At 37.9% G+C, this 11192-nt stretch overlaps 1 protein-coding gene across 1 annotated transcript in view; it reads right to left on the reverse strand.

Moving 5' to 3' along the window:
- Positions 1 to 9931, reverse strand: part of ngfrb (nerve growth factor receptor b) — a 40238-nt gene extending 30307 nt beyond the window's left edge. The window contains exons 1-2 of the mRNA XM_032574691.1: positions 9521 to 9931; positions 406 to 547 (exon numbers count right to left, since the gene is read on the reverse strand). Coding sequence (XP_032430582.1) covers positions 406 to 547; positions 9521 to 9574 — 196 coding nt within the window. The 5' untranslated portion in view covers positions 9575 to 9931. The remainder of the gene's footprint in view (positions 1 to 405; positions 548 to 9520) is intronic.
- Positions 9932 to 11192: the final 1261 nt, after the last annotated feature.

An 11192-nucleotide genomic window follows, 5' to 3' on the forward strand; every position in this document is an offset into this window, starting at 1 on the left:
CTAAAATTGGTCTTCAGTTTGGTGCTTACAGAGATGTCATAATTCTTTTTGTTTGTTGTTTTATTTATTTTGTAAATTTCAAATGTCTTCCAGTTCCAGTGTCAAATGTTTATTATAATTTAAAGTTCACTGATCTTTCAGAATGCGTTCTTAACCATTACATGAACTTGAAAATGGTCTCAAAACAACAATATTGTCGTTATAAGATCTGGAATAATTTGGAATAAGTCCAGCAAAATCAGGGCTATAAATATGCAGCTGTATAAGTTGGCAACCAATCTAAAGTTGAAAACTGGTGCATCTTATCCCAATCTTCCCTGTTTCTCTCCTTTTACTGCAGGCAGTATAATCAAACACAGAACCAGTCTACTTGGGGGAGAAGAAAATGACTTTTTTGGTACTCACTGTCAAGACACGCCGCACACTCCGTCTGTTTGGTGCCGCAGGGCGTGACGACGCCCTCGCCGGGTGGACACCGCCTGCAGCATTCTCCGCTGGTCGTGTTCTGGCCCGACGGACAGTTGAGCTGAGAGGCCACAGCTCCGGCCTGCGATTCAAGAGAAAGGTCGAGCAAATGAGCGCTTACTTCCATTCAGCTGTGCACGCGAATGCTTATCACTTTAAAAAGTTGATGCATTTGTTTGCAAAATGCAAAGGTTTGTGTTGCTTATCAAAAGAAAGTGCAATTATTGTGCAAATTAAAATATTTTTCCAATATTTTAGGGCATATGTGTTAAACTCAGGGCTAAATCCGGCCCGTCAGAGCTTTGTATGTGGCCCTCTAGATTCTTAACACTAAGTGTGCTTAAATATTATGTTATCAATCCAATCAATGCAGTTTTCTCTGTTTACTGTCAAATTATATCAGTCAGATTTGTCTCGTTTGTCTTGAAAAATTGTCTCGTTACAGGTAAATATATCTGCCAGTGAAATTAGGACTTTTTCCAGCAATTTTAAGGAATTATTTAGTTAAAACAAGCTCCTGTATCTTGCTGATAAGTTACTTGTAAGTTAGTTTTGTCTTAATCCAAATTTACTAAGATATTTGCACTAGAAATGAAAGTAAAAATACTTGGCAAGAGAAAGCAGAAACAATAAACAATGCTCTTTCTCTCTCCCTCTCTTTTCATTCCATTTCTTTCTCTCTAACAAACTTATTTTTGGAATTTCCTTTGAGAAATTTAGGATCTGAAGAGATATCAGTCCTTATGCAGTCGGATAAGGGCTTGGAAAAGAAACGAACAAAAAAAAAAAACTGGAAAACTTTCAGCTTCTTTCTCAGTTTCCCATGATCTTGTGAAAAACAAGACTGCTTATCTTCATCTGGCTTCTAAACAAAGTCGAGACAATCGGGAAAAGAAAACCACACTGCGGTTGGAAAGGTTACAACCTCAAGGCAAACAATGTTTTATAGCAAAATCATGATAAAAATGGATTAGCAGGCATATTTTACCTGCCGATACATTTTTTTGAGTGCTTTCCTACTTGAAGTAGGAATTTAACCTATTTGAGTCGTTAGGTTATTGCAAGTGTCGGCTCTTAAAGGGTTAATGACCCACCATCCCTCTGGCTGGCTCTGAGTTTGAATATTTACACGTGTAAGTGAGAAGCTGGTTATCAATGAACACAACACATCCATGCAAAGTGAAGTCGCTGTGTTTTCTTCAGAGACTAACCTGAGGTGTTTGTGCACAAAGCCACTTTGCTCCAATCTTGAAATTCCCACGTTTATATAAAAAAATTAATCTGTGATCAGTAAAAAAAATGGTATCACACCACCAAATGTTTCTCGCACCACCTCTTAGTTTTTAATCTCTTATCCAACGAACGCCTTTATCATTTTGAGAAACCTGATTAGAGCGGTGATAAGTTTCAAACTAAATCAGATCCACTCATACTCTACAGCAGGGAGGTTTTCCAAACTTTTCTTTTAAAAAAAAGTTAGTTGTTTAGTTTTTTTCTCCTTTTGGAGGATAGGATTGTTATTCACTCCGAAACTTTAAAAGGATTTTGCACACTGGCTGTATTAAGAGACACGTTTTGGACTCTCCTGCTCTACAGTTACACTTCAGACCAGCATTGATCAGCATCAGCTTCCCAAAGCGTCTCCAACTCTCCATAAATCAGAGCAGAAACCGTTTTTAAGCAACATGTGATTCGGCTCGTTTCCTACTGGGACACGAGATTGTCGCTGGTTACATTTACTCAGTTATATTTACTTGAGTAACTATTTAATGTACTTTTTAAGAGTATTATGCAGTACTTTTTACTTTTACTTAATTTTATTATGACGTATTGCTACTCTTGAGTAAAATCTTGGGATTTTCTAACCACTGAGTGAAAAACAAACATGTTTTAACTAAAACCTCACCAGACAGACACACACCTGCAGTTTTTGTTAAAGTTACATAACTTTAAAAAAAAAACAGATTTGGAAATGTTTTCTCTTACGTGATTTCGTTATTTTTTGTTACTTACATGAGTTAGTCATTTTTTGTCCCTAAAATATCAAAATTTCCATTTAACTTTATATTTTGTTTGTCTGATTATGTAACTTGAGTAGACATTTTACCAAATACTTTTTTTCACCCTTACTTCATTTCTTGGATGGCTACTTTTTACTTTGACTTGAGTAAAAATACTTTGAAGCGGTGCTGCTTCTACGCGAGTACAGATTTTGGGTTCTCCACCCACCTACGATCATGAGAGAGTTTAGCGCCGTTTAAAGGGATGTGCGCACACATGCAGGCTTTGAGCGAAGGAGGTACGCCCTGTGTAAATCGTCAGGGTTCAGGTGTGTGAGGAATGCGGCTGACGGGAGAGCGAGGACCGAGCGTTCCTTCAGACTCCTCTGAGTCAGCTGACGAGTTTCTGGAGCCGCGTGAGCAAGAGAGAGAACTCAAACTCAAACACCTGACCTCACATGGTTCACCTTGGACATTCGCCCTCCGACATTCTCCTTCTGGTCAAGAATCTGTCATTGAGTTTGTGGAAATTGATGGAGATCTATTAACTTTAAAAAATTCATTTAATTTTCGGCCATATCAAAAATCGGAATGATCTTAAAGAGCTAGTTTGGCCGAATGTATTGATAAAACACATTAAACTGTTGAAATACTAATGAAAAGATAATTTTGTGGGGCTTTTTTTGTTTTTTTGAAACACCAACTCACAGATATGGTGGTGCTAATTTAGAAATATATGTAAGGAATTATGATATTTGCGCTAATGTACTGTATGTTACTCGCTGTGTCCATCACAGACTATAACTTGACATCAAGGCTGGAGCAGCAGGCGATTAAACCCAATGTTTTTGACCGATATTTGAGAAAATAAAAGTCAACAAATTCTGAAAAAATTTGGATTTTGTGTGAATTTTGAAGATTTGTGGAAAAACTGGAGAGACTTATTGCTATAATCTGGAGTCCAGAGGGCCGCATGAAAAGCTACAGTGGGCCAGATTTGGCCCCCGGGCCTTGAGTTTGAAATTGTTCTAAACAATGACCATGCCATATTATGTAGTAAATAAAAATTATCATTGAAAAGATTTCTTGTATTTTTTGTCAGAAAAAATTAATTGAGTTAATACAGAAAAGCCAATAATTTATTTAATAAAGTTTCAGTGTAACTTTTATAAAAATTATAATTTTCATTATGTCTTGACAGTAAATTATGAGTCTGATAATCTGTGAAAGCCAAACCCAATTGTCTGTGTTGAAAATATAATTAAGCAATATAAATTAACTGTCTTCTTTTTGTAATACGGACCTGTGAAATTAAGAGATTACTTAAACAGAACCTTCCTGACAACGTGAAGCAATCGACACACGATGCCCTGAACCATAAGAATCCAGAAAACTGCTCTCTCCGTCTGAAAAGGCTAAATTTCTAGAGTTTTGAGAGTAAATCACAACAAGAGGAATTATTCACAAATGGAGAAACCCTGGAGCCGTCATGAGTTTGTAAATGTTTTGCAGTAGAACCCAAATGCAGGAGACGGAAGCAGCCAGTGAATATGAAAATTCTATAAAGAATATGAAAAAACAAACTTACAAAAACCAAAGGGAGCCAAGGCAAAAACACAAAAACCAAAAGTAAATGTAAAAAGATCCAGCAAGGGGAAAACGAGGAAGTGAAGGTTGTAGACATGAGGATCCAGCAAGTAGTGGCTGAGAATGAGAGGCTTAGGGAGCTCAACAAAAGGCCTGGGCTGATGAGCTGATTGATTCCAGATGCAGGAGAGAAAGTGGCACAGGGGAACAAGAAGCAATATCAACACTTAAGAGTAACTTAGACCAGGGGTCCCCAAACTCGGTCGTGGAGGGCCGGCATCCTGCATGTTTTAGTTCTCTCCCTGGTTTAACGCACCTGGATCCAATGATGGCTCGTTAGAAGGCCTAAGAAGAACATTGACCTGCTGCAAAGCTTGTTACTACCACCAGGGAGAGAACTAAAACATGCAGGATGCCGGCCCTCCAGGACCGAGTTTGGGGACCTCTGACTTAGACTAAAGCAGTGTTTCTCAATTCCGGTCCTCAGGCCCCCCTGCCCTGCATGTTTTAGGTGTTTCCCTTCTGCTACACACCTGGATTGAATCTATGGATGATCAACAGGTTTCTGCAGCACTTGATGGTCATGCAATCATTTGAATCAGCTGTTCTGGAATAGAGGCACATCTAAAACATGCAGAGCAGGGGGGCCTGAGGACTGGAATTGAGAAGCGCTGGACTAAAGACACATGATAAACTAGAACAACAGAAAATAGCTAGAAACAAGAAAAAAAACATAACTAGAATCACCGAGGAAGAACAGAAGTGGAAAAAAGGCAAAAGTAGAAAAAAATAAGGACCAGCAAAAGTGATAAAAATCCAAAACTGGAACAGTGCTTAGCCAACCAAAGTTACTCGAATAGCGAATCAGTTAATCATAAAAAACAAGAACAAATAAGGCGACATCACAAATGCAAAAAATAAATTAATTAAACAACAGCAAAACAGTCAAAAACGATGGAGTTGGTCGGCTAAGCTGCTTGTGGAGCAGAACATCTTTCTGATCTCTACCTTTAATTACAAATCATTTTTGCAAACTCAGTTATTAGGCTTAGGGTGCAATTATTTGATCCCTTAGGGTTAGGTTGGTTTATATTCCCTCAGGTTAAATCTGCAGTGGGGGAAAACCTGAACATAGTAATTTTTTATACAGCATTTAGAACCTCAGAGATGCTTCTTGTCTCCCACAAATTGTTCCTCACTTTGTTCAAAACCGCAAGACATGCTGTGCCTCACTATTACACTCCACAAAAGCAGCCATTAAAATGTAAATCAAGCCCACCTGCTGCGTGCTTCCCCTTTTCTGCCCCCCTAATTTAACGCACACGCCCTTCGACAGACACACGCCTCCACTCATACCTCCCGTGATCTGAACAAACCCGTTTTAAAATGACACCTGGAGTGATTCCAGTGTTTGGCATCTGCTTATTTATTTTTCTCTCTCTCTCTTTCTCTCTCTTCGACTCGTTTTTAGCTCCAGGTGTCGGTGCAACAAAACACCGGCTCAAAGACGAGATTAAAACGCATCAGCTGGCTAAAATCTAATGAATGGTGCAAGGAGATTATTGGAGGTTGGCATTTGAGCACATGGCGTGTGAAATGGAAGAAAAAAATTATTCTTAACAAGCCTTTTTGGCAAGTCGAAGCTCGACTTTCATGCTTCCATAAGCTGGTTTTAATGTGAAGTCCCTGAAGATGGAACAAATTGTACACTGGTCATAAATATGAAGGCTGAAATAAACGCTCTATCAGATCTCAACACGGCTTTATTGCTCTAATGGACCTGACTGCTCCGCTCAGGGTTAACCTCAGGACTTGTTGTAGACCAATATGTCAAACCTCAATTTAAGAGGCTTTGAAGGCCTTCAAAATGTAACTTTTTGGGGAAAAAAAACACTTTTAGGAGTACTTTTACTATGCTTTACTTTTTACTTTTACTTGAGTAATTTTATTATTAAGCATCTCTACTTTTACTTGAGTAAAATTTCTGGATTCTCTACCCAGAGTGAAAAACAAAGCTAAAATTTAGACACACACTTGCAGTTTTTGCTAAAGTTTCATAAATTTAATATTAGAAGAAACTGATTTGATTTTTTTTCTTTTGCCTGATTTTGTTATTTTTTGTTACTTAAATAAATAATTGTAATTTTCATTGATAAAATACCACAAATGTCCACTTAACTTTACATTTTGTCTGTCTGATGATGTAATTTTTACATTTTAGATACTCAGTACTTGAGTAGACTTTTTTTTACCAAATACTTTTTTACTCTTACTTTAGTAATTTCTTGGATGGATACTTTTGCTTTTACTTGAGTAAAAATATTTTTGAAATAGTACTACTATAGTACTACTATTTCAAAGTAGCACTATTTGGACACTATTTGGACACTGTTTGGACACTGCCCACCTCTGCCTATAAAAACCTCATTTTGTATTTTCTAAGTTAGAAAAATGTTTAAGTAATTTTCTTTTGAATTATGCAAGTGAAGTTTGATTAGCACATCCAGGTATTTTAGCTCTTGACTACAGATAATCAAATGTCCAGGTTCCTTTAAAAACTGTGAAATGACTCAATGGGTTGAACAAACTGGAGGCTGTATTCTCCAACTGAACTACATTTCTGCAAAAAAAAGTTATTACTGAAAAACACTTACAGCCCATAAAACAGTTTTAAGTGTACTAAATGTGCTAATAACAGCTGTTATACTGATTCTAATGATGTTATACAGAGACTGGGCAACAGGAAATGCAAAAAGGACAAATATTACTGTTGACCCTTTCTTCTTCAGAGCAGAAAACGGTTGTTTTTACAAGAACCTGAGCCCAGACTGTGTATGCATTATGTCACTGACAGGAATTAGACATGCAACCTCCAAGCACTACGAATCTACCAACATCTTTGATTTTGCTAGTAACAGCAATAACAAGAAAATTGCTCAAAATCATGAGTAGAATTATTTCTGTTTAAAGTGGGTTGTTCCTCTCCACTGTCGCCACATGCTTGCTTAGGATGCGGTCCTGCTGCACGACTGGCTCAGCTTTTTTTCTTTACCAATAACTGACGCCACATGGCAAACTGACTTCGATTGTATTATATTTAAGATCTAATTTTATCTAAATCTGAATTCAGCTCTAACATCAAAGTATATCAAAATGAACTGAATTGACTTCAAATGTATTTTGAATTTTATACCCAGATAAAAACTGGATCTGTTAGCCTTGAAAGTTTCGTTTAGCTAACACAGGTTCCAGAGTTGCAATGTTGGGATTTTTTTAAATATCGTGCAACTTAAATTTGTTGTAGATATTTATGTTGTCTTTTCAACAAAATGCTGCTCAGGAGAAATGCTTTTTTTTTTTAAATGATAGAATATATGACTAACACAAAGCATGTAGAAACTTGCGATGCTGCTGGGCAATGAGTATTACATTGTTACAAAATCTGTTCATTTTGAAACATTTGTAAGAAAATGTAGAGTCGAGTATTTAGGCTGCATCCGTGTTTATTAGATTGGATGACTGACATTTTAAGCAAAATGATATATTTGAAATTTAGCAGACAGCAGTACAGCAGCTTGGTACCGATTCATCGTGGGCGCCAGCTTAGTCAAACACTGCTGTGGGACGCCGACCCATTCTTCAAGCACAAGTTGATTAAAAATGGACATTTATCTACTTTTCACTTCCAAATTCTGGAGGCAATGTGTGATTAAAATGCTCTGCTGGGGCGTTTTTCAGTCAGTGAGTTGCCACCCCACAGCATCATACTGCCTCCACTAAATGATCCTGGACACTGATAAATTGTTTTATAAGTTTTTTATGAATTAATTTTCTTAACACTGAAAAAAAGAGAAAACAACTGAGTTACAAATAATCAAATTAAATTAATACAAGTAAATATGTTGGATTAACTTAATCCAACATTAACATATTGGATTAATGTATATGTTATATAACATAAGTTGTCATGTTAAATAAATGTAAATAAATTAAGCTTGACAAACTAAATTTGATTGCATGTAACAAATTAACTCTTTTTTTTTAAAGTTCGAGTTCCTTTCTCTTTTTTCAGCACAATTTAAGAGAAAATCAACAAGTTTTTCAACAATACAAGAAACAATGTTGAAGAAATCAACTAATTAGCCTTTTCTTTAACTGTATCTTAAACAAATTTAAGATACAATTAAGAACACAGCAAATTAATAATCAGAGTTGTCAACATCTTCTGCTGTCATCTTGTCACATGTTTGTTTTTTATGTACATTTTAGCTAGTATATTTTGTAATTGTTATTTTGTTCATGTAATGACAAAGTTTTATTTTTATTCCTTTGGTTTTTACCATCTGGTGAAAAATAGCCTTCAGGCTAACTCTGTAATACTTACAGATCACAATAAATAAATACATTTTAATTACTTTTTTTTTTTAAAAAAAAGAAGAGTGAAAACAAATTTTCGTACTTTTTGTGCCTGCTTAATTTTTTTAAAAACACATATTCATTGTAAAATTAATGTTTTACGATGTTGAGTTGAATTTAAAACCAAGCAGCAGTCCTACATGTCAAACGAACAATGCTGAATCATCACTTCTTAAACAGAGGAAGGAAGAAGCAGAACGAGGATAAGATGGAGAGTTGCAGAAGGGAGGAGAGGAAGATTGAGGAGGATGAGGACGAGGAGGAAGAGTGGTCCAGCACCTATCAATATTGCATGTGCTGAGCCAGCAGGGGATGCATAGCCATCAGTGGGAGCAGCTGTCATGTGCTGGTGATGTAGCGGGCTCCTAAATCAGGACCCGGACAAACTCATGGAACCCACCGACCATTGCTTTCAGAAACTGAAAAAGTTATCCCCTCCTTTAACCTCGGGGTAAATCACAGGTATTATATAACCGTCAAGCTGGGCTTCCTCTTGAATTCCCCTCATGTTTGGAGAGCCTCTTGCTCCTGTTTTGACTCTTGTGTAAGTTTTGATATGAGGTCATGTGACTCTGGACAAACAGAAAAGCTCCTTGTATAGTAGACCATTTTTGGAGTGGCAAAAAGTGAATAAATCAGGTCTGCTTTCTGTAAAAGTGTGGCTGCTGCACAGAGTCCGCCGTTATTGTCCTTCTCTCTGCGGGCGCACATGTAACTGAGACCGGTGGAGAGCCACAGCTCCATGCAGCAGTCGGAGCTATAAAGTGTCAACCTGAATGACTGCTCCGCTGCATGCATCCGTCCTGCTTCTGCACTGTCCAGCGCCAGAAACAAGACAGGTGCAAGGCGGAGAAAGCCAGAAAAAAAGCAACGATTTGTGAGACTTTATCGCTAAACTGAGGGATTTTAAGGAAATGCAGTGATTTTGGTAATCTTAGATCAATAAAAGGGGGGGAAACTTTCTTACAAACATATATATAAAAACTTTAATCAAAACAAATAAAGGTTTAACATGTTTGACGCACAAAATTTGCACCAAAAGTGTCACTCACCAGTCCAAGTAAGGCTGCTATTAAAACCAATTTCATCCTGTATCTCCTTTGCATATTTCTAGAAGCGTCAGCAATCAGATGCAAGATCGACGGAGGGTGAAGTCTCAGCAACTTATTGGTGAAGGAATCACGGCTGTCATCGCTGCGCGATTCTTTCTTGGTTTGTTGTCAAAGAGAGGAGGAGGAGAGAAACTCTCCAAATGACAAGTCGCTTAGGAAAAAACAAAACAAAACAAAAGTAGCTCAGTTTTTAAAGCGCCCCCTGCACGTAGCTACAATCCAGCTTGAGGGTCCAGATGACGGTGAGGATGACCCATCGGGGGTTGTTCTGGTTTGTGTGCGCTTTTCTTCCGCCGGGTTTGGCTGAAGCGCGTCGGCTCCGCTCAGGGAAGCAGTGGCGCCCGTTTCCACGCCCACTCTGCGCACACACGGACACAGCGTGTTCTATCTTTAACCACTCCAATTACGCTCCAGGACGCTGCTGTTGTGTAGCACAAGGCCGATTAGCTACACCTGTTGGTTAGTACATTTTGGGTTGTTTTTTTTTGTTTTTGTTTAGAGAAAACAAAAACTTACAAGTAACTTATCAGGAGCTTGTTTTCATCAATAAGTCCTTAATCCTTAAATAAATATTTTAGTTTGTTTTTGGCTCCATAAGAGCCTCACAATTATTTGCCTTGATTTTGAGCCATTCCTTGTGTCAGAACTGGTGAACAGAGTCAAGTCTGTCCACATATTTGCTTTGAGACTCAGCCGGCCCAAGGCATAAGAGAACTAAACAGCTGCCAACAGTCCCCAGACCTTCAAGGACCTGCCACAAATGCTTCACTTATAACACAGACCACAGATGTAGAATTGTAACATTTGTTTATTGAGAAAGACAATGCAATAAAATCAGATTTTAACAGTTTTGGTATAGATAAATTTAAGGATTTTAAATTGATTACTAAAAGTGCAAAGCTTAATTGTTATTGATCCCTACTGTTTTTTTTTTGTTTTTTTTTACTAATAGCTTCTTCTTTCCTGATTGGCCCTTCAGCCCATGTTGGTGTCGGCCATGTTTCACTGGATAATGACCCTGTTTTAATCCGTTTCAGCCAATATCTTAATAAAGTTTTTCCTTTGGTCTGTGGTGCTCATGTTGCACATGGAAACACATTCCTATCACCGCTGGACGTTCCCAGGCTGTTTATGCTTGAACAGATGAATGTGACATCTTCAGGTACCTGGAAATTGTCCCCAAGTATGAACCAGACGTGTAAAGGTACACAATTCCCTGCCTGTCATCTTTTGTTATTTGATACTTCTATAAAGTCTCAGAAGGAAACTGTTGAAATAAATCCATCTGCGTGCCTCCAGTTAACTCAAATAATGTGAATGAAAGGGGAAAAGTTACGTCTGATTTAATGTCAGATAGGGCTCTTTTAAACCCGTGTATGTAAATATCTGGTTTCAGCTGAATGTATAATGTTTCCAGTCCTTCAAAGGAAGCAATCAGCCTGTGGCAAAGCTGCGGTTCTAAAGCAACCAGGTTGCTATAACAGCAGCTGTACTGTTGGTTCTGGTCTCTCTCATCTTCCCCATGATGAACCTCTCCAGAGTGTCAAACTCAAGGCCCGTGGGCCAAATCTGGCCCACCATAGCTGTTTATGTGGCCCTTTAGATTCTAGAC

Source organism: Xiphophorus hellerii, chromosome 10, assembly GCF_003331165.1.
Source record: "Xiphophorus hellerii strain 12219 chromosome 10, Xiphophorus_hellerii-4.1, whole genome shotgun sequence".
NCBI classification, from domain to species: domain Eukaryota; kingdom Metazoa; phylum Chordata; class Actinopteri; order Cyprinodontiformes; family Poeciliidae; genus Xiphophorus; species Xiphophorus hellerii.